Below are 24,056 nucleotides of genomic sequence, written 5' to 3' on the forward strand. Positions count from 1 at the left end.
CCCAAGTCATAGACTGTTCTCTCAGCTACTGCACGGCAATCAGTACTGATGCACCAAGTCTAGAACCAACAGGACCCTGAACAGATTTTACCCCCAAGCCATAAGACTGCTATTTCGGTAACTATTTAATAGTTAGTCCAGGTAGCTAATAACTATCTGCATTGACCCTTTTTGCACTAACTCTTTTGACTCATCACATACGCTGCTGCTAATGTTTAATATCTATCCTGTTGCGGAATTACCTCCTACCTCTGCATATCGACTCGGTACTTGCCATGTGGATATAGCCAAATTATAGTTACTCGTTGTGTATTTACTCCTTGTGTTAATATTTCTCTATTTTATCTCTCTGCATTGATGGGAAGGGCCGTAAGTAAGCATTTCACTGTAAGTCTACACCTGTTGTTTACAAGAATGTGCCAAAGAATATGTATTCGATTTTTGATACCTGTAAACCCAAATCTCAAATAATCTCCCCATGGGAGAACCATTTGAAGAACCCTTCTGGTTCCAGGTAGAACCCTTTTGGGTGCCATGTAGAGGCCTTTCTACAGATGGTTGTACATGGAACTCAAAAGGGAACAGTTGAATAACCCTTTTGGAACCTTTTTTTCTACTGAGCTCATGTGAATGCAAAAACAGTACGAATATTTTAATCAGTTTTGTTTCTATATAAACGTTTTGCGCATTGCTAGTTGAGCACGTCACTCTAGGTCGTTACTAGTTACCACAATCGCAAATAAGAAACTCCACCGATTTATGTAAGGTATCTTCTTAAAATGTTATTTTAAACCTAACCATAGCCACACTGCTAACCTTAAATTAAGACCAAAAAGCTAATATTGTCATGTTTTGTCTTTGATCATCATGTCTTGTCCCTGTGCTTCCCTCTGCTGGTCTTATTAGGTTCTTTCCCTCTTTCTCTCTCTCTCTCTCCTCCTCCCTCTCTCCCTCTCCCGCTCTCTCTCTCTATCGTTCCGTTCCTGCTCCCAGCTGTTTCTCATTCTCCTAACGACCTCATTTACTCTTTCACACCTGTCCCCTATTTTGCCCTCTGATTAGAGTCCCTATTTCTCCCTCTGTTTTCTGCTTCTGTCCTTGTCGGATTCTTGTTTGATGTTTGCTGTCCTGTGTCCTTGTTCCGCCCTGTCGTGTTTTTGCCTTCTTCAGATGCTGCGTGTGAGCAGGTGTCTATGTCAGCTACGGCCTGTGCCTTCCTGAAGCGACCTGCAGTCTGTGGTCGCGTCTCCAGTCGTTCCTCTCTACTGACGAGAGGATTCAGTTTCCTGTTTTGGATTTACCTTTGATATATCCAGAAGAATCATTGTTTGTTTGATACTGGAATAAAGACTCTGTTGCTATTACGTCGCTTTTGGGTCCTCATTCATCAGCATAACAGAAGAATCCGACCAAGATGGACCCAGCGACTATGGATTCTCTCAACACTGCCGTCGAGTTCCAGGGAGCAATGCTCGGCAGACACGAGCAGGAATTGTTTGCTGCTCGTCATGCCGTTGAGACCCTGGCCGCTCAGGTCTCCGATCTCTCTGGACAGTTTCTGAGTCTTCGTCTCGTGCCACCAGCTACTTCCTGGTCTTCCGAGTCTCCGGAACCTAGGGTTAATAACCCACCATGTTACTCTGGCAGCCCACTGAGTGTCGCTCCTTTCTCACCCAGTGTGATATTGTGTTCTCTCTCCAGCCCAACACGTACTCTAGAGAGAGAGCTCGGATCGCTTACGTCATATCACTCCTTACTGGTCGGGCTCGGGAGTGGGGCACAGCTATCTGGGAGGCAAGGGCTGAGTGTTCTAACGTTTATCAGAACTTTAAAGAGGAGATGATACGGGTTTTGATCGTTCAGTTTTTTGGGAAGGAGGCTTCCAGGGGCCTGGCTTCCCTATGTCAAGGTGATCGATCCATAACGGATTACTCTATAGAGTTTCGCACTCTTGCTGCATCCAGTGACTGGAACGAGCCGGCGTTGCTCGCTCGTTTTCTGGAGGGACTCCACGCTGAGTTAAGGATGAGATTCTCTCCCGGGAGGTTCCTTCCAGCGTGGACTCTTTGATTGCACTCGCCATCCGCATAGAACGACGGGTAGATCTTCGTCACGAGCTCGTGGAAGAGGGCTCGCGTTAACGGTGTTTCCCCTCTCCGCATCTCAACCATCTCCTCCCACCGGCTCAAGACTGAGCCCATGCAGCTGGGAGGTATTCGCATCTCGACTAAGGAGAGGAACGGAGAATTACCAACCGCCTTTGCCTCTATTGCGGTTCTGCTGGACATTTTGTCATGTCATGTCCAGTAAAAGCCAGAGCTCATCAGTAAGCGGAGGGTACTGGTGAGCGCTACTACTCAGGTCTCTCCATCAAGATCCTGTACTACATTGTCGGTCCATCTACGCTGGACCGGTTCGGCTGCTTCCTGCAGTGCCTTGATAGACTCTGGGGCTGAGGGTTGTTTTATGGACGAAGCATGGGCTCGGAAACATGACATTCCTCTCAGACAGTTAGGGAAGCCCACGCCCATGTTCGCCTTAGATGGTAGTCTTCTCCCCAGTATCAGATGTGAGACACTACCTTTAACCCTCACAGTATCTGGTAACCACAGTGAGACCATTTCCTTTTTGATTTTTCTGTTCACCTTTACACCTGTTGTTTTGGGTCATCCCTGGCTAGTATGTCATAATCCTTCTATTAATTGTCTAGTAATTCTATCCTACTCTGGAACGTTTTCTTGTCATGTTAGTGTTTAATGTCTGCTATCCCTCCTGTGTCTTCTGTCCCCTCTACTCAGGAGGAACCTGGTGATTTGACAGGTGTGCCGGAGGAATATCATGATCTGCGCACGGTCTTCAGTCGGTCCAGAGCCAGCTCCCTTCCTCCTCACCGGTCGTATGATTGTTGTTTGATCTCCTTCCGGGGACCACCTCCCCTCGGGGTAGACTATACTCTCTGTCGGCTCCCGAACGTAAGGCTCTCGAGGATTATTGTCTGTTCTCTCGACGCCGGTACCGTGGTGCCTTCTTCCTCTCCCGCCGGAGCGGGGTTTTCTTTGTTAAGAAGAAGGACGTACTCTGCGCCCCTGCGTGGATTATCGAGGGCTGAATGACATAACGGTTAAGAATCGTTATCCGCTTCCCCTTATGTCGTCAGCCTTCGAGATTTTGCAGGGAGCCAGTTCTTTACTAAGTTGGACCTTCGTAACGCTTACCATCTCGTACGCATCAGAGAGGGGACGAGTGGAAAACGGCGTTTAACACTCCGTTAGGGCATTTTGAATACCGGTTTTCTGCCGTTCGGTCTCGCTAATGCTCCAGCTGTTTTTCAGGCATTATGTGTAATGATGTACTGAGAAGACATGCTGAACATTTTTGTTTTTTCGTTTTACCCTTGACGATTCCTGATTTTTTTCACCGTCACTCGAGATTCATGTTCAGACCGTTCGACGTGTACTCCGCCGCCTTTTAGAGAATTGTCTCTACGTGAAGGCTGAGAAGTGCGCCTTTCATTCTCCTCTGTCACATTTCTCGGTCTTGTTATTTCCGGCTGAAGCATTCAGATGGATCCCCTAAGTCCAGGCTGTCAGCGATTGGCCCGCGTTCCTAAGTCACGTGTCGAGTTGCAGCGCTTTCTCGGTTTCGCTAATTTCTATCCGGCGTTTCATTCGTAATTTCGGTCAAGTGCTGTCCCTCTCACAGCTCTGACTTCTGTCCAAGACTTGCTTAAGTGGTCCGGTTCCCGCCCAGGGAGCTTTTGATCTCCTCAAGAAGCGTTTTACATCCGCCCCTATCCTTGTTACTCCTGACGTCACTAAACAATTCATTGTCGAGGTTGACGCTTCAGAGGTGGGCGTGGGAGCCATTCTTGTCTCCAAGCGCTTCCATTCTGACGATAAGGTCCATCCTTGCGCTTACTTTTCTCATCGCCTGTCGCCATCGGAACGCAACTATGATGTGGGTAACCGCGAACTGCTCGCCATCCCCTTAGCCATAGGCGAATGGCGACAGTGGTTTGGAGGGGCGACCGTCCCTTTTGTCGTTTGGACTGACCATAAGAACCTTGAGTACATCCGTTTCTGCCAAACGACTTAATGCACGTCAAGCTCGTTGGGCGTTGTTTTTCGCTCGTTTCGAGTTCGTGATTTCCTATCGTCCGGGAAATAAGAACACCAAGCCTGATGCCTTATCCGTCTCTTTAGTTCTTCTGTGGCTTCTACCGACCCCGAGGGGATTCTCCCTGAAGGCGTGTTGTCGGGTTGACTGTCTGGGGAATTGAGAGACAGGTAAAGCAAGCACTCACTCACACTGCGTCGCCGCGCGCTTGTCCTAGTAACCTTCTGTTCGTTCCTGTCTCTACTCGTCTGGCTGTTCTTCAGTGGGCTCACTCTGCCAAGTTAGCTGGCCACCCCGGCGTTCGGGTACGCTTGCTTCTATTCGCCAGCGGTTTTGGTGGCCGACTCAGGAGCGGGCACACGCGCCGGTTTCGTGGCTGCTTGTTCGGACTGCGCGCAGACTAAGTCAGGTAACTTCTCCTCTGCCGGTCGTCTCAGACCGCTTCCCATTCCTTCTCGACCATGTGTCTCACATCGCCTAGCTAGACTTTATTACCGGTCTGCCTTCGTCTGCGGGGAAGACTGTGATTCTTACGGTTATCGATAGGTTCTCTAAGGCGGCACATTTCATTCCCTCGCTAAGCTTTCTTCCGCTAAGGAGACGGCACAAATCATCATTGAGAATGTGTTCAGAATTTCATGGCCTCCCGTTAGACGCCGTTTCAGACAGAGGTCCGCAATTCACGTCACAGTTTTGGAGGAGTTCTGTCGTTTGATTGGTGCTTCCGTCAGTTCTCTTCCCGGGTTTCATCCCCAGTCTAACGGTCAAGCAGAAAGGGCCAATCAGTCGATTGGTCGCATATACGCAGCCTTCGTTTCGAAACCCTGTCTTGGCAGAACAGTCCCCTGCTGAGTACGCTCACAACTCGTTCCTTCGTCTGCTACCGGGCTATCTCCGTTTCAGAGTAGTCTTGGGTACCAGCCTCCTCTGTTCTCGTCCAGCTCGCCGAGTCCAGCGTTCCTCCGCTCAGGCTTTTGTCCAACGTTGTGAGCGCACCTGGAGGAGGGTCAGGTCTGCACTTTGCCGTTACAGGGCGCGGACTTGAGAGCCGCCAATAAACGTAGGATTAGAGTCCTAGGTATTGTCGCGGTCAGAGAGTGTGGCTTTCCAACTCGTAACCTTCCCCTTACGACAGCTTCTCGCAAGTTGACTCCGCGGTTCATTGGTCCGTCCGCTGTCTCTCAGGTCGTCATCCTGTTCGCTGTGCGACTGCTTCTTCCGCGACATCTTCGTCGCGTCCACCCTGTCTTCCATGTCTCTTGTGGTCAAGCCTTTTCTTCGCGCCCCCGTTCGTTTTCCCTCCCCCCCCCCGTCCTTGTCGAGGGCGCTCCTATTTACAAGGTACGGAAGATCATGGACATGCGTTCTCGGGACGTGGTCACCAGTACTTAGTGGATTGGGGGGTTACGGTCCTGAGGAGAGGAGTGGGTTCCATCTCGGGACGTGCTGGACCGTTCGTTGATTTGATGAATTCCTTCGTTGCCGCCAGGGTTCCTCCTCGAGTGCGCCAGGAGGCGCTCGGTGAGTGGGGGGGTCTGTCATGTTTTGTCTTTGATCATCATGTCTTGTCCCTGTGCTTCCCTCTGCTGGTCTTATTAGGTTCTGACCTCTACTTTTTTTCTTTACTTGTTTGTCTCTTCTCTCTCTCTCTCTCCTGCCTCCCTTACCGCCTATCTCTTTAATGAAATGTCTTTTTAACGGTAGTCATGAGTAGTGATTGTACTGAATTTCCGCAATATTGGAGGATCCAATGCCCGACGAAACCCAGGAGTGTTTCTGCCTTGCTTGTCTTGTATTCAAACTTCCTTCACTCCTTGCCCCTCTTTCATCAATAGACATCCAGATTTGAGAGAACTTGAGAGGGCCTCGTGGCACACACTCGATGAGGACAAAGAGGTTTATTTGGCGCAGGAAAGAAAAATTTGTTGTGAAGATTGTTGAAGTTACTTTCTGCGTTTCCACAGTCTATACAGGATAACTCCTATAATCTATTCAAATTGTTCTCTTTACATTTTCTCTTTCTCTATTTTACATTAGTCACTATCTGTAGCTGGGATTATGGGTTTCTCGCCCTAATAATGTGTTTATTAAGTAAATTGTTTAATTAAACATTAATAGTGTATTTATCATGAATGTTTTTTCTCTATAACTTCTTTTGACCTTGGTTGTTTTATTACAGGGTGTGTTCTCAAGATAGACTTTCACCACATCATGTCTGTAAATTGTTATTCTGTAGTTATATTTCATTAAGTATTCAATGTTTTTTGAATCTAGAATGTAAACTTTCTTTCATTCACATGTATGTAGACGTAGCTTGTCGTCTTCTTCGGGTATTTAATTCTTCTTTGAAGTTATACCTTTTTCGAGGTGAGCTTGAAACGCAAACGTGCTTTTCAGAGTTCAAAGTCCCACAACTACCATTTCTTAGTAAATCTCCTGTGACATGCCAATTATTTACCCACTGACAATTTCATTATCGTCTCTTAGATGTCTGCTCAGAAAAGAAAACACTGAAGGTAAACCTGTCACAGGCCACAGTTTCTTTCTCATGTTCTTTGTTTATACTTACTTTAGCAGCATTACAACCAAGTGGACACAGGCCCTCTGCAAGTGTCTACAATGGCTGTACAACATAAACCTATTTGAAATTCAGCATTTTTTCTGAGTACCCTTACAATGAGGGACACAAATGCATCCTCTACAGGACTTCTCTCATAGCTTGGTCTCATACTCCTGAGTTGCCTATCTTTAAGAAGAGCTTGGTGTTTTTGTTTCCAAATATACACATACACTACATACAACATATATACACACAGTATTTCTCTCGCAGCCTTCCCCTACTCGTCCTGTCCTTGTCAGCGGCTCATCATTTCCAGCACTAGCAGTCAGAAGACAATTTACCGTGGTGTCGGGCTATTGGCCCCTGGGGGGCCCCAAGCCAGCGGACCACTATCTCCCATAAATTACCGGGTGCGGCACGTAAGCAGCTTGTTAAAATTGTAATGAAATAATGGAGGACCCCGAAGGGAGGGAAGGTGGGAATAGGTTGTAAGGAGAGGAAAGGGGGAAAAAGAAGGTGGTGAAGGGTTGATAACTTATGTAAACAGATACACCATGTTATCTCCCGAACGACGATCTACCCATCACTCCCCACCCCTGCCCCACCCCAAGTCCTCCTTCTCATGCGTCTATATCGTCTTCTACTTGCTGATAGAGCTGATTATATTGTCGCTGTGGCTTCCTTGTCACCTGTGTTTGGCTATTTTGTTCACTGGGCGTTTTTATAGAGTTTCTATGTGTTACATCTGGCTGTGCGAAGGCCTGATTTGTTCTGTCTTGCTCATTGGATGCCTTGATTTTGTGGAGTACTATGGCGAGTTCCACCGGTCAGCCCAGCCCGCGCTGTTCTCAATTCTCACCCAATCCTATGATATTCGTCGCCAGTTCACCTGAACCTGTTACAGGCGCTGTGATGTGTCGGGAGGTGTTTCTGTGGGTGTTGTCTTGAATAGCTCCTGCTCAATTAGTCTTGGTATTTGTGCACTTTGTGTTGATGTATGGTTGCTGCGTCCAGCTGGTTGTCGATCTTTGCGCTCGGTGCTCTTATTCTTGTACTGGCGCGTGGCGATCTTAACGCACGTTTGCATTTTTTGGTCTAGTTTGTGTTGTGAGTACTCTTCGTGTTTCACAGAACATCTTGTATCCCTCTTATTGTTGGGTAGCCTTGCCCTGCTGTATCTAGTGGTTGTGTTTTGTGTCCTGCCTTGTATTTATTATATTTTGCTTTCCTCCCTCTGTTTTTGCCCCTGGCTTACGAATTTATATCGTCGCTTAAGTCGTCCTGGTCAGTCTGAGATTCAGCTGTGTTTTGATCTGTGTTTGTGATGTTTTGCTGCTCCTGTTTGTCCGTTTGTTACCGACCCTTGTTCGTTGTTCTTTGCCTCTTCTTCAGAGATCTGCGTAGGGAATTTGTGGAGAGCGTGATCATATGGCTTAAAGCTGACCTCACTGTTGCTGTGCGCTTCCTTGAACACGACTCATTTGTGCAGTTTCGTGTGCTGGCGGTTCGGCTACGAGCAGTCACGTCGGTGTTTTTGTCGCGGTTTCGTTGCAGTCGTTTGTCCTCTGTCTGCTGTATACTGTATCGTATCGGGTAATGTTCGATCGTACGTGGGTATTTCAGTTTCCTGTTTTGGACTTTACCTATTTGTTATATCCAGAAGATCGATCTTTTGTTGGATTACTGGAATAAAGACGTCGTTTGTTGCTATTACGTCTGCTTTTGGGTCCTCATTCATCAGCTAACAAAATATTGTTTAAATTAATTTAGACGATTTATCCAAATTTAGACTTGTGGTGTGCTGTGTTGTATATATAATAACTAACCGTCACTCACCATATTCTATTTGAATCTTGACATTAATCTTGATGTTGTAAAGTCGTGTCTCAAAAAAACTTGTGAAGGACCTCGGGCGGTTACTGGTGTTATGACCCTGATCTTCTTTTGATGAACCTATCAAGACTTGTTCAAGGGCAGCTTTTTTTCCATCTACGTATATATTGCAAAAATCAGAAAAACTTTTCTGTCCCAAAAATGATGTGCAGAAAAATTTAATCCATCTGCTTTTTGTTTGTTACTTCTAGGTTTTAGACTACTGCAATGCTCTAGCTTCCGGCTACCCGGATATAAGCATTTCTCAAGTAAACTTCAGTTAGGTGCTAAATAACGGGCTTCTAGAATTCCTGACTAAACAAAACATTTGCATAATTACTCCCAGTGCTAGTCTCCCTACACTGGCTTCCTGTTAAGGCGAAGGGCTATTCAAGGTTTTACTGTTAACTTACAAGCGATTACATGGGCTTGCTTCTACCTATCTTTCCGATTTTGGTCCTTGTCGTACATACCTACACGTACGCTACGGTCACAAGATGCAGGCCTCCTAAATTTGTTCCTGAGATTTTCTAAGCAAACAGCTGAGGCAGGGCTTTCTCCTATAGAACTCAATTTTTAGGAATGGTCTGCCTACCCATGTGAGAGACGCAGACTCGGGTCTCAACTTTTTAGTCTTTACTGAAGACTCATCTCTTCAGTGGGTCATACCGATTGAGTGTAGTCTGGCCCAGGAGTGTTGAAGGTGAACGGAAGGCTCTGAGCAACGAACCACCCTTGCTGTCTCTGCCTGGCCGGTTTCCCCTCTCTCCACTGGGATTCTCTGCCTCTAACCCTATTATAGGGGCTGAGTCACTGCTTACTGGTCTCTTTCATTGCCGTCCCTAGGAGTGGTGCGTCACTTGAGTGGGTTGAGTCACTGATGTGATCTTCCTGTCTGGGTTGGCGCCCCCCCCCCCCTTGGGTTGTGCCTGGCGAAGATCTTTGTGGGTTATACCGGCCTTGTCTCAGGATGGTAAGTTTGGTGTTGAAGATATCCTCTAGTGGTGGGGGCTGTGCTTTGGCAAAATGTGTGTGGGGTTATATCCTTCCTGTTTGGCCCTGCCGCGGGTATCACGGATGGGCCACAGTGTCTCCTGACCCCTCCTGTCTCAGCCTCCAGTATTTATGCTGCAGTAGTTATGTGTCGGGGGGCTAGGGTCAGTTTGTTATATCTGAGTATTTCTCCTGTCTATCGAGTGTCCTTGTGTAATTTAAGTATGCTCTCTCTAATCTCTCTTTCTCTCTTTCTTTCTCTCTCTTCGGAGGACCTGAGCCCTAGGACCATGCCTCAGGACTACCTGGCATGATGACTCCTTGCTGTCCCCAGTCCCACATGGCCGTGGCTGCTGCTCCAGTTTCAACTGTTCTTCGCTGCGGCTATGGAACCCCGACCTGTTCACGGACGTGCTACCTGTCCCAGACCTGCTTGTTTTCAACTCTCTAGGACAGCAGGAGCGGTAGAGATACTCTTAATGATCGGCTATGAAAAGCCCACTGACATTTACTCCTGAGGTGCTGACTTGCTTGCACCCTCGACAACTACTTGTGATTATTATTATTTGACCATGCTGGTCATTATGAACATTGAACAGTCTGGCCATGTTCTGTTATAATCTCCACCCGGCACAGCCAGAAGAGGACTGGCCACCCCTCATAGCCTGGTTCCTCTCTAGGTTTCATCCTAGGTTTTGGCCTTTCTAGGGAGTTTTTCCTAGCCACTGTGCTTCTACACCTGCATTGCTTGCTGTTTGGGGTTTTAGGCTGGGTTTCTGTACAGCACTTTGAGATATCATCTGATGTACGAAGGGCTATATAAATAAAGTTGATTTGATTTGAAATTTGATTTGATATGTCGAGCCAAATACTGATTGCAAATGTGTTTGATGTTTGTTCAGGTTGCTAGTGATTTCAGAAACGTATTTGTACTTCTAGACATGTCTCACATTTGTATATAAAACGCGAAAATGAAGTTTAACAACATTTATTTAGAAGTTGAGTTACTTTATATTATATAGCTGACCTGTGTAGGCCTACTCACCACCGTGGATTGTCAGTGCACATAGTTATCCATCAATACAACAGGTGTGGGCGCTTGGAATATATTCGTTTTTGTGTGATATCGTGTCCTGATGTTAAAAATGTATTAGCCATTGTTATTGGAACTACTGTAATGTAATTCTAATTAATACAAATTTCACTTTTGTCAGAATAACCGGAAGTAGACCATTTATAATAAGAAAAAAGCACCGGAAGTTGTTGTGGGTGGACCGTTCTTATAATAGCTTATTATAGGGTGGACATGGCATTTTGCTAACTGACCCTTGCATGTATATTTTTTTCTTCCGTTTAACCAACAAGTTCTTTTGGAACATCATACCAAACCTAACTTTGTCAATTTGCAGGTAGGTGGTAGAAGTTTGCTAACGTTATCTATCTTCTCAAGATTATTGACTGTCAGGCTAACACTTCGCATCTAGTATAACGTTAGCTAACGTTAGCTATGAATCTAACGTTCGCTAGCTAGCGTTTCTAGCTACAATGAAATGTATTGTTGATTTAACGTTAGCTAGCAAATGATTTTAGTTAACGTTAGCTCGCCACAGTCACTGCTTCTTTCTATGGGAAAACTGTATGAATATACATTTTTCAGAGTAGTTAGCTAGCTAATTTGTTTGCTCGAGCTACCTAACGTTAGCTAACATTACAATCAGATTTTTGACTGACGCGAAACACACCACAGTTAGCTAGCTAAGTAACCAACTAGCGTTAGCTAACTAAGTTAGATGACAAACGTTAACCACTGAACCTGGCTGGCTAGCTAGCTAGTTTAGCTTGCCAACTCATAATGTTTCTGCTGGATGACACTTTCACCTGATCTTACAGGGCAAGATGACACTGACAACCTCTGAAGTAGATACTCCTGAAAAGGAGGATGATCATTTCTATTGGTGACAGTCAAGTGCTGACATGAGCATAATCAGAAACACATCCTTTCTCACTGACTGAGTGATGTTCTTCTTTCAGTACAGAGGTCCATATCAGGCCCTACTAGTGTCTTGTCAGGTATTGTTATGGCAAGATTATTTTCTGTTTTCCCATAATGATCTAGCTGCTACAGCTGGAGACAACAATGTTATTGTGTACTTGCTGGGATTCGGGAGAAGTACACAAGCTCACTTAGAGTTGTGGTGATTTCTGGATGCTGAAGGCAAAGCATCACTAATAGCTTCCCCTGCCAGAGACCCTTCTCTTTTTCTCTCCTCTCCTGTCTCTGTCACAAACACTTCCTCTCAGAAAAACAGTGAGAGAAGCTAGGAGGAGAGATGGAAAAGCTTACACTGTTTCATACTGTTGTTATTTTGCGGATAAATAAGGCAAGTCAATATGGCTGGAATGCGCAGGCGGCATTCCGTGGCCGTCCTGGCAATGGGCCGGGGTAGCTTGGTGAGTCCTTGGTGAGTCCTATCTGATATTCTGTCTAAGACTAGACTAATTCCTACATATGAGTTGATTTGATTGAACGGACAAACAGCAACAGTCAGTTATTTTACCTAAGGCTAGTGATTGTCTATAGGCTACTTTTGATTTGATACTTGCGTCAACCATTTTTAGTGGTGCCACATTCGAGAACAGAACTGTATCAAGAGCAGTTCTCTTGTTGATTCTGCTGGCACAGAAATGAAGATAAAATACTAGTTTTACTCACAATGCAGGCTATGCAGCACGGTGCTGAAGATGATGATTTTGGTGATGATGATGATGAAATAACATGTTGTGGCTCCATGATCTGTTCACCGCTTCAGCTGAAGAAGTCACGGTTAGGAAGGAAGGGTAGACTATCCCAATGTTAATGGCATTTCCTGGATGTTCCGGTGTTATGACATAAGAGCTCAGTTTCTAGTTCTCTTGTTTCCAGTTTCTGACTAACACCATTCCTGCCATGATCCTGGCTACTCCTCCCAGTTGTCTGCCTTTTGGACTATATCTATCAGGCTAGCTACAGCTAATCTGGTCTCCTCTCACATGGCATTGCCTCCCTGAAGACCCACATATGATGTTTGCCATGTTCCTCCATGGCCCATTTTGACCATTTCTCAAAGATTTCCTCAATGTGGGTAGACGGTGAGCGGTACTGTCTGTGTGTCTACCGGCCGTAATGGTTACAGTCTGCTGAAACATATGACTGGGCGTGTGACTGCTCTGTCCTCAGGCTGTCTGTGGCCTAGCTAGCATGAGTCAGCTGGCTGTGTGTCTATATGGCCTAGCTAGCTAAGAGTCAGCTAGTTGACATTCAGAGGAGGGAACTAGACCTCATGGATATATCATCAATATGTTGTTTGTTTCTAGTACTTGTAGTGGAATAGGCCTATATAAGCCATTTTCCCTCTCAGCCTCTTCCTGGCAGTCTGAACTAATGGGAAATTAGGCCTAGTTATGGGAACTAATGAGCAATTAGGCCTAGTTATTTAACTAGGCAAGTCAGTTAAGAACAAATTCTTATTTACAATGTCGGTCTACCAAAATGCCTCCCGTGGGCACGGGGGCTGGGATTAAAAATACAAATATAGGACAAAACGCACAACCGCTTTACTTTATCTTGGCCAGGTCGCAGTTGTAAATGAGAACTTGTTCTCAACTAGCTTACCTGGTTAAATAAAGGTAAAAAAATTAATAAAAAAAACACTACTTAAAGAGAGACCTAAGACAGCATGGCAACAAGACAGCATGGCAACAAGACAGCATGGCAACAAGACAGCATGGCAACAAGACAGCATGGCAACAAGACAGCATGGCAGCAAGACAGCATGGCAGCAAGACAGCATGGCAGCAACACCACACGATGACAACATGGTAGCAGCACAAAACATGATACAAACATTATTGGGCACAGACAACAGCATCAATGGCATGAAGGTAGAGACAAAATGCATCACGCAAAGCAGCCACAACTGTCAATAAGATTGTACATAATTGAGTCTTTGAATGAAGAGATGGAGGTCAAATTGTCCAGGTTGAGTGTTGCAGCTCGTTCCAGTGACTAGCTGCAGAGAACTGAAAAGAGGAGCGACCCAGGGATGTGTGTACTTTAGGGACCTTTAACAGAATGTGACTGGCAGAATGGGTGTTGTATATGGAGGATGAGTGCTGCAGTAGATATCTCAGATAGGGGGGAGTGAGGCCTAAGAGGGTTTTAAAATAAGCATCAACCAGTGGTCTTGCGACGTGTTTACAGAGATGACCAGTTTACAGAGGAGAGTAGAGTGCAGTGATGTGTCCTGTAAGGAGCATTGGTGGCAAATCTGATGGCCGAGTTGATGGCATGGAATGTTGTCATCAATAAAAATATGTTTGCATTCTTCACTTTGTTGTTGTGGAAAATCCAATGTTCAAATGTTTTATCTTAGATCTCACCAAGAACTCAGTTGTCATTATTTCTTGTTTGGGGATAAATGACAGATTTCCAGGCACACAGAGAAGTGCAAAGATCACAACAAAATCAAACCGATGTGAGGCTGTAGACTAACACCGGCAGTGTCAACAGCAGTCACAAGGTCCTCTGTCCTAAACTATGTTCTCTCTCTCCACCCCCACCCCCCAGATCTCCGGCAGCCCCCTCCTGAGCAAGATGAGTGCGGACGGGGGAGGCAAGCCTGCCAAGGTGGGCTCGGTGGTGGAGGTGATCGGTAAGGGCCAGCGTGGCACGGTGGCGTATGTGGGCGCCACGCTCTTTGCCACGGGCAAGTGGGTGGGTGTGATCCTGGACGAGCCCAAGGGCAAGAATGATGGCACGGTCCAGGGGAAGAGATACTTCCAGTGTGATGAGAACTGCGGCATCTTTGTGCGCCAGTCCCAGGTAACTAAGCTAACACGCCAAACCCCACACACAGACACTCTCTCTCTAACTGTGACACACATTGTGGAAGAGTAATAGACTGGTGTATTGAACCCGTCTCTCTCTCTATCAGATCCAGCTAGTGGAAGATGGTGCCACCTCTCCAGACATCCCAGAGTCTTCCACTGCCAAGTTCCTGTCCAAGCAGAAAGGTGAGCAGAATAACAAAGCTGTAGCCTTCATTTACATGGCCTCAGATAGCATCAGGGTTGGGGTTCATTTCAATTCAGTCAATTCAGTTAGTAAACTGAAATTCCAATTCTAATTGTCCTGAATGCTTCTCTATGATAATTATTTGTAGAAATTTCTGTTTACTTCCTGAATTGAGATGGAATTCTCCCCAACCCTGGATAGTATGGCACTGATCTTTAGGCTACAATCATAAAGACAACACTAACCAGGTTTCCATCCAACATTTTTATGCGCGTAAAGTACATGTTGGATAACAAATGTCATGACAGGCCTGATGGAAACAGAAAATGTGTCCGTTAACTTTCCAAATGTCGACAAAACGAAATACTGTAGACATGGTGGGTTCTTTTAGTGTCGGTAAAATTCATTATGTGAGAATTGTCTGCAGAAACTCTTTTTATGCACAAATATTGATATAATAACCATCATATGGAAGTAAAGTTGGAGTCACGCGATGACATGTTGTGTGGTCTTCCCACTACGACTCGTCTGGAAAGCTTGCAGTTCATTAGACTGCAGATGAAATAAGGGAGGAATTTCACAGGGTGGTGAAAGGGCAAGGTTGTGACCTTGTGATGCACCATTCCAATACATATCCATAATAATCTCATCATACCCACACTGTATCTGCCAGTTGTTGGCTAAGGAGCACGTTTCAATACCAGAGTGGGCACATTCACTATATAATGCCATTTTCTTTTGAATGAGAAAACCATCAGTAGAGTTGAAAATGCGATGGAAAACCATTGAACTTTTTTATTCACTTCATGGGAATTAAACCGCAGAAGTCAATGTTATGTGCACTACGTCGTCACGCACAGCCTTTTAATCCCCAACAAGTCCATTTGATGGAAACTCATATTTGGTGGGGAAATGCGCGTATTGTTGTTAAGCAGATATAGAATATTTGCAAGAAAATCTGTTGCCATTTGGATGGAAACCTAGCTACTGTAACACTTTATATTACGGTCCACTTAAAGTATTTCTAAAGGGTTTGGAAGTAGTTTATAAATGTTTGTGTGTGTTTATAATAACATATGATCTGTTCTTTCTGTTATATTACGGTCCACTTAAAGTATTTCTAAAGGGTTTAGAAGTAGTTTATAGATGTTTGTGTGTGTTTATAATAACATATGATCTGTTCTTTCTGTTTTTATCTTCAGACATCCCTGAGGTTCCAAAATCAGTCAAACAGGTACAGTAAAAATACTGACCTTTGTTTCGGAGCGATTTCCATCCCTCTCCTTTTCTCTCCCTCCAAGTGACCTACCTGACCTCTTCCCTCTTTTCTACTTCTCTCTATCCCTCTCTCCTGCTCCCCCAAATCCCATTACAGACGCCCATTTCCAAGAAGGTATAGATATTTAAAACTATGCTCACCTACTTTGCCATGGTGGTTGCTTGCTTGTCACGTTTTCTTTTGAATTAGGCTGTTCAGGGTAATATTTTTGGCCTCACAGCTTTTCTGCAGTTTGTCTTCAAATCAAATCAAATCAAATTTTATTAGTCACATACACATGGTTAGCAGATGTTAATGCGAGTGTAGCGAAATGCAGTTTGTCTTTTGGACTTTATACTGCTAATGGATCACATGGGTGTTTCATGTCACCGTACATTTTTGTTGCGTTTTCACTTTGGTTCCATGACACATTTAGGAGCATGATGTTCCATTTTCTGGCTGTTAGGTTCATTTTATATATGTGTATATATATGTATATATATTTATAGTTTTTTTGTTAAAGTTTCAGACACAAGTGTATTCTTGCTTGCATTGTGATGCGCCTTGTTTTTGCCTCGACTTCACTTGGGATTTTTTTTATTTTTAAACTTATTTTAAGTCATATTATATACTTTTTAACATCAACTTCACCCACTTATATATTAACTACAGTACGTCACCTCAGTTTTTAAAAGTAGAGGTTATCAGCGCAAACTTAATATTTGCATAAAGACTTAAAGAAAAATTCCACCCAAAAACAGTTTTTTGGTATTTGTTTGATTAGTCAATAGTTGATATAGTTCCAAAATGTTTTGCATGTCAGCAATGAAGTTTTCAAGATATGCAGCTTTCAAAATACAGAAATACAGCCGGTATGTTGCATCATATGATGCAAAATGCGTCAAACCGGCTGTATTTCTGTATGTCAACAACGAAGCAAATACTAAAATAGTTTTTGGGTGGAGTTTTCCTTTAAGTGACTAAGGGGAATGCAGTAACACACAGCAAGCAGTCCAGTCTGCTGGAGAGTGATATATCAGTGTGTTTTGACTAGTATTAACCCTGTGTGTTTCTGCCTCTCTGCCCTGCTAACTACTGCCCTTCGCCGTCTCTGCTGGGCCTGTTTGTGTGTGTTCTCTATCCTCTCCTCCGCCGCTACTATACCCTCCTCCTCCTCTTCCTCCTCCTCCTCCTCCAGTCCGTCACCCGTCGTAGCACCAAGGTGAGCTTGTTATGAACAGCAGATGGTGTGGTAACAGGGTTCCGTTAAAGAAGAGCCCACCTGTCCATTCCTACTGTAGATCGTGACGTCATTGTGATGTCACAGCAGTACGTTCCGAGGTAGATTAGAGCAATGGAATGTTGATAAGCTCATGAATATGGAAGATGTAGGTATGTGACAGAGTAGGAAAGTAGCTCACCACAGTCTGGGAAGGAATGATGTTTTAGAGTGGGAGATCTCCTGCTTCAGTTTAACGTCATAGACTGAGATAATCAACAGTCAGTATTTTACTTGAGAGTATGTCACACGTCAGTACATGGTGTGTGTATCTGTTTAGGCCTAACTATAGAATGTGAGAGTAGTAGAGTGTATAAAGTTGTTCTAGAAGATTCCCTCAGGAAGAGAGAACAGCAGTAGACAGCTCTTCAACCCCTAACAGTCTACTCTCATACAACAGTGGAACACTCCAGGTCGTCTCTCCTCCGCCAGCTCCCTCCCCTCCCTCCTCATGGTACGTTCCAGGCCTCAAAGCACCTGACTCCCCTGGGAGAGATCAACTCTGGTCCTGGAGGGGTGAACTCTGGTCATTCGGGTTATTGGTCAAAGGTCAAATTCACTGCAATAACTGGAAAAACGACAGCGTAGTTAGTTTTAGTATTTTAAGCAAGTCCCCACAAAATGTGAAGCAGTAACTTACTACTGTAGTAGTGCCTCTAAAACCAGAGTTCACCCTTTTACAGACAGTTCAGTTCACCTGGCCAGTTCCTTGTGCACTGTTGCTACTTTTTAGTGTAGGCCAGATCAGCACAGTAAAGGGTGACTTATATGGCACTGGGTGTGGTATTTGCTCACCACGGCAGGTTTCACTTAGATACAGGTTTACCGGAGTTCACCTGGGCTCTGGGTGGAATGTTTCTGTGTTCAGTTCCGGGAGCAGTCTGTTTTTATGGTCACTGGGATTAACAGGTAATGGTACGGTCTCACAGATGTGGTTCTCTTTTACATGTATTTTACTTGTATTTCTCCCTCTTCCTGTTCTCCTCTCTCGCTCCCCTTTCTCTTTCTATATTTTCTTCGCCTCTCTCTACCTCCACCATTTACCTCCACCCTTTACCTCCACCCTTTACCTCCACCCTCTACCTCCACCCTCTACCTCCACCCTCTCCCCTTCCACCCCTCTTCCCGCCAACCCTTCTACCCTCCACCCCTACCCTCCACCTCCACCCTCTACTCCACCCTCTCCCCTCCCCCACTCTCTCTACCTCCCCCTCTCCCACCCCACTCTACCTCCACCCTCTCCCCCTCCCCACCTCTCTCTACCCCACCTCTCTCTACCTCCACCTCTCTCTACCTCCACCCTCTCCCCCTCTCTTCTACCTCCACCCTCTGCCCCTCTCTCTACCTCACCCTCTCGCCCTCTCTCTACCTCCACCCTCTGCCCCTCTCTCTACCTCCACCCTCTCGCCCTCTCTCTCCCTCCACCCTCTTCTCCCTCCACCCTCTCCCCCTCTCTCTCCCTCCACCCTCTCCCCCTCCCTCTACCTCTACCTCCACTCCCTCCCTCTACCTCCCACCTCTCCCCTACCTTCCACCCTCTCCCCTCCCCTCTACCTCCACCCTCTACCTCACCCTCTCGCCCCTCTCTCTACCTCCACCCTCTCCCCTCCCTCACTCCACCGTCTCCCCCTCCCTCTACCTCCACCCCCCCCCCTTCCCACCTCTCCTACCTCCTCCCCCCCTCCCCCACCTCTCTCTACCTCCTCCCCACCTCTCTCTACCTCCCACATCTCTACCTCCCACCTCCCCTCTCCCACCTCCCCCTCTCTCTACCTCTCTACCTCCACCCCCCCTCCCCACCCTCTTCTACCTCCACCTCCCCCACCGCTCTACCCCACCTCTCTCTACCTCCACCTCCCCCACCGCTCTACCCCAACCTCTCTCTACCTCCTCCACACTCTCCCCCCCCCCACCCTCTACCTCCCCCTCTCCCACCTCTCTCTACCTCCCCCTCCTCTCTTACCTCCCACCTCTCCTCACCTCCCCACCTCTCTCTACCTCCCCACCTCTCTCTACCTATCTCTACCTCCCACCTCTCTCTCACCTCTCTCTACCTCCCCACCTCTCTCTACCTCCCCACCTCTCTCTACCTCCCCACCTCTCTCTACCTCCCCACCTCTCTCTACCTCCCCACCTCTCTCTAACCTCCCCACCTCTCTCTACCTCCCCACCCTCTCTCTACCTCCCCACCTCTTCCTACCTCCCCACCTCTCTCTATGTCCTACCTCTCTCTACCTCCCACCTCTCCAGGCTCCCCGGGCCATCGGTCTGTCCAGCTCTCGGTCCAGGGAGGATGTCAGCGAGGGCAGCCTATCTTCCAAGGGTGCGCTGGGGGCTCCTGTCGTCCCCCTGCCCAGCGGCATCCCCACCACGTCCGGAGCTCAAACCCCCGCCACCCCTAGCAAGGTCAGTCCACAACCCCCTGTGGCCAATCAGATCATCACCTTAGGTTCTGGGGAGTTATTTGGTCGAGCACAGAAAGAAAACACCCCATTATCAGAACATTGATACGTTGTTGGATGTGTTTACTACTGGGCTGGAACAAAGCCTGCAGCCTGATATGTCATGTATAGAGCTGAGACGATAAACCGAAAAAATGATCGACACATACCACTTACTGAGGATGTTTAGATGACATCGTTCATTACGATAATTAGCCTATCCTACAGAAAAGTGAAGTTTGAAATTAAGTTTGCTAATATGGGGTGATTATTGGGATAATGGCGACTGTGCATGAAGATGGCGGCCCCCGTGTACTTACCACACATTCCTTGTTTTGCCAAGTTTGCAGTGTTGTTCATCGATCTCCGTTACTATTTGTATGGTCATTGGCACCGTGTACATGATCCCAAAGCTTTAAGACGCCGGCAATAAAAATAAAATAAAATATTTACTGGCACATTGAACCATGTCGCGCGCCGTAGTTTAAGAACTCTGTGGGTAGTGCTAAAAACAATGATGTCATATCTGAATTCCTCCATCTTTATGGACCGTCGGCCGTTGATGGCTACAACATTCAAACTAGCAGTAGTAGTTTGAAGGGTAACAACAAAAGCTGGTGCACATTATTCTAAACGTATCATTCTATTTGTTGTATTGATTCAGTCAGTTTATTGTGATTATGGCTTTTTGTCCGCATCGCCCAGCTCCACCATGATATCACCTCCATCCATTGTGTTTCCTTCATTCGTTGTCTTTTGACTGTTGTGTTCCATCCATGTTGTCGTTGTAAACAGGCTGAGCCTCCTGCATCAAAGCAGGTAGGGTAACAGTATCTGAACGCATGCTTATCTGGTCTGGGCATGTTGTTTGACTAACAAACCTAGGTTGCCCCAAATGGCACCCTATTCCCTATATAGTGCACTGCTTAATAGGGAATACGGTGCCATTTGGGACGTATCCAGAGATCATAGGGTGCTACTCCTCAGCCTCACTACCACTGCACTTCACCTGCATGCCAACAGAGGGCAGAGTTTCTTTGGTTTAATATTACTGAGTAAAGGAGTTTACTCCAGACACGGTTCTTGGTGGTGGGAACATGTCTTGGAGCTTTTGAGGTGTTTTTTTGGAATGTGGGTTCTAACGTCTCTGGTTGATTTGAGATGTCCACTATCCCCTCTCTCAGTGCCCCCCCCCCCCCTTTCTCTCTGTCTTCCCTGATGTGTTCACCTTCACACCTTAACCTCTCTGTGTTCCCAGGAGGAAGAGTCTCTGCGTGGCCAGGTGAAGGACCTAGAGGAGAAGCTGGAGACCCTGAAGATGAAGCGGGCGGAGGACAAGGTCTTTGTCTTTATTACCTTGTTATTATATTATGTACAGCACGTTGACTGGCTGTCTCTGTATGAATTGTGCTATACAATATAAAGACATCTAAAGTTGATTATTTTTTATAAATATGTAATAACTTGTATTCTTATTTATTCATATTTACAATGATTATTCAGGTCAAGCTGAAGGAGCTGGAGAAACACAAGATTCAGCTGGAGCAGCTCCAGGAGTGGAAGACCAAGATGCAGGAGCAGCAGACTGACCTGCAGAAACAACTCAAAGAGGCCAAGAAGGTACAGTACACACCAGAAACGTGAATGATTAACCTCTATGGTAGTCACCTTTTTGAAATGAGTACAGAACCTTCACGCTTCTTAAGGGGTTTCTGTCCACTTCTCTTATTAAATCAGAGTACTTGGCAAGACTTCAAGTAACAAACCGGTAGTCATTAACCTAAGATAATTAAAAGGTAATCCCTTATGTAATGTTGTACCAGGTATGGGAGTCTGTTGTCAGGTACCTAGTTTTAGCTTTGGTTAGATTGACATTGCTAATGACATCCACTCTTGTCATTCTGGATTTTTCGCGTATTTCGTCTGACTCTGTTCACACACAAATGTGAGATTTACACTAATGTTCCTCTCTCAGGACGCCCGGGAGGCATTGGAGGCCAAGGACCGCTATATGGAGGAGATGGCAGACACGGCGGACGCCATCGAGATGGCCACCCTGGACAAGGAGATGGCCGAGGAGCGGTCCGAAAGCCTGCAGGTGGAGGTGGAGTCGCTGAAGGAGAAGGTGGAGGAACTCACCATGGACCTAGAGATCATTAAACACGAGGTTGAGGAGAAAGGTTAGAGGTCACTAGTAGTGAGTTGCTATAAAAGGCTGCTCTATTTATGGTATCTCATCCCATACAGAGGGTCAAAGATCATACCCCCAAAACATGCTAACCCTGTTATTGTAATAGTGAGAGGTTAGCATGTCTGGTTAGCATGTCTTGGGTGTATGATCTTTGACACTCATCATTATTCACGATTCATTCAGGTTTATCTGTGATGGTAGCATCCACATTAATGTAGCAGTGTTCAGAAACATTCTTATGATAAAACTGACTCCAATGACACAATACATTATTTACCATTCATTTCTATTGGACTCAAAATAAATTGAAATGCAACCATAACGACATGTAGATGCATCCAACAAGTTTGTATAGTCACAAGCTTGATGTAGTCATTCTGTGCTAGGAATATGGGACCAAATACTAAACTTTTGACTACATTATTTATCATCTTTAGGGGTGTCAATCATTTTGGCCCCTACCTATTTATTGAGAAAAATATATATTGTAAAACAAAATATTTTTGCATACACTATAGGTCAGTATTTAAATGATTTATTTTATACAGTCATAATTGTTCATTTTTATCAAGGGTGTCAATCATTTCGGATCCCACTGTCTTTATATAAAAAATAAAATACCAATCATATATTTGACAAGGACTTCAGTATTGCTTGGCAAAGTTGAAACGAAACCTAACCTAACTCTGTTGCTTCTCCAGGTTCTGATGGAGCTGCCTCTAGTTACCACGTAAAGCAGCTGGAGGAGCAGAACAGCAGGCTGAAAGATGCTCTGGTCAGGTGCGTGTACTTAAAACCATAACACCTTTTTTTTAATTTTTTTTTTTAAGATGTTTCAGTTTTGACCAAACTGTCTCATCCGTTACCTGATGTTTCATTGAGATCTAGTGCCCCATATGGGTACACTGGGGTGTCTCTTCCCTTCAGGATTTGTTCAAAATGATTTGTCTGTCACTTTTTGGGGCAGTTTCCTGGACACAAATGAAGCCTAGTCCTGGACTAAAAAGCCTGCTCAGTGGAGAATCTCCATTAGAAATGGTTTCTAGTGCAGGACTGCACTTAATCTGGGTCTGGGAAACCAGCCTTAAACGTTTCCCTTTAGTTTGATCTCTAACAGAACTATTTGTTCCCCTCCCTCAGGATGCGTGACCTGTCGTCGTCTGAGAAGCAGGAGCATGTGAAGCTGCAGAAGCAGATGGAGAAGAAGAATGGAGAGCTGGAGACTCTGAGGACCCAGAAGGAGAAACTACAGGAGGAGATGAAGCAGGCTGAGGCCACCATCGATGAGCTGAAGGAGCAGGTCAGTCAGCCAGGCCACCATCGATGAGTTGAAGGAGCAGGTCAGTTAGCCAGGCCACCATCGATGAGCTGAAGGAGCAGGTCAGTCAGCCAGGCCATCATCGATGAGCTGAAGGAGCAGGTCAGTTAGCCAGGCCACCATCGATGAGCTGAAGGAGCAGGTCAGTCAGCCAGGCCATCATCGATGAGCTGAAGGAGCAAGTCAGCCAGGCCATCATCGATGAGCTGAAGAAGGTCAGTCAACCAGTCTGTCAGCCAGTCAGTTATTCAGTCAGCTGGGGGGGGGGTTTAGATTACCATCAACAGGCTCAAAGAATAAGTCAACAAGTTGGTTAGTCAGCCAGTCAGGCCACCATCAATGAGCTCAAATAGCAGGTCAGGCAGTCAGTCAGTTAACCAGACAGCCAGCCAGGACATTATCAACAAGCTAAAAGAACAGGTCGGTCGGGTCAGTGAGTCAGCCAGTCAACTAGGTTACCATCAACAAGCTCAAAGAACAATGCCACTCCGACAGGCCACCATCATTGAGCTCAAAGTACAGGTCAGTCAACCAGTCAGTTAGCCAACGAGTCAGCCAGGCCACTATCAACGAGCTCAAAGAACAAGTCAGTCAGCCAGTCAGTCATTCAGCCAGTCAGTGAACAGGTCAGTCAACCATAGTGTCAGTCAGCCAGTCCGTCAGTCAGCCAACCAGTCAGCCAGGCCACCATTAATGAGCTCAAAGAACAGGTCAGCCAACCAGACAGTCGGTTAGTCAGTCAGTCAGTGACCTCAAAGAACATGTCAGTTGGTCGTTCTGCCAGTCAGTCGGCCCACCATGGATGACCTCAGTGAACAGGTTAGCCAGTCAGTCAGCCCACCATGGATGAGCTCAGTGAACAGGTTAGCCAGTCAGTCAGCCCACCATGGATGAGCTCAGTGAACAGGTTAGTCAGTCAGCCCACCATGGATGAGCTCAGTGAACAGGTTAGTCAGTCGGCCCACCATGGATGAG

General features: G+C 46.0%; 2 protein-coding genes across 2 annotated transcripts in view; one reads left to right on the forward strand and one right to left on the reverse strand.

The window, feature by feature from the left end:
- LOC111960123 (tudor domain-containing protein 7B-like) overlaps positions 1–12,674 on the reverse strand; it is a 44,131-nt gene extending 31,457 nt beyond the window's left edge. The window contains 1 exon segment of the mRNA XM_070437824.1: positions 12,255–12,674. Within this exon segment, the coding sequence (XP_070293925.1) occupies positions 12,255–12,332 (78 nt within the window). The 5' untranslated portion in view covers positions 12,333–12,674.
- Positions 10,791–24,056, forward strand: part of LOC111960124 (dynactin subunit 1) — a 41,307-nt gene continuing 28,041 nt past the window's right edge. The window contains exons 1-13 of the mRNA XM_070437795.1: positions 10,791–10,950; positions 14,148–14,402; positions 14,515–14,593; positions 15,797–15,828; positions 15,970–15,987; positions 17,051–17,074; positions 17,532–17,585; positions 19,382–19,537; positions 20,831–20,911; positions 21,076–21,192; positions 21,548–21,752; positions 22,465–22,543; positions 22,904–23,063. Of these exons, the coding sequence (XP_070293896.1) occupies positions 14,175–14,402; positions 14,515–14,593; positions 15,797–15,828; positions 15,970–15,987; positions 17,051–17,074; positions 17,532–17,585; positions 19,382–19,537; positions 20,831–20,911; positions 21,076–21,192; positions 21,548–21,752; positions 22,465–22,543; positions 22,904–23,063 (1,233 nt within the window). The 5' untranslated portion in view covers positions 10,791–10,950; positions 14,148–14,174. The remainder of the gene's footprint in view (positions 10,951–14,147; positions 14,403–14,514; positions 14,594–15,796; positions 15,829–15,969; positions 15,988–17,050; positions 17,075–17,531; positions 17,586–19,381; positions 19,538–20,830; positions 20,912–21,075; positions 21,193–21,547; positions 21,753–22,464; positions 22,544–22,903; positions 23,064–24,056) is intronic.

Source organism: Salvelinus sp. IW2-2015, linkage group LG37 (genome assembly GCF_002910315.2).
Source record: "Salvelinus sp. IW2-2015 linkage group LG37, ASM291031v2, whole genome shotgun sequence".
In the NCBI taxonomy this organism is placed as follows: domain Eukaryota; kingdom Metazoa; phylum Chordata; class Actinopteri; order Salmoniformes; family Salmonidae; genus Salvelinus; species Salvelinus sp. IW2-2015.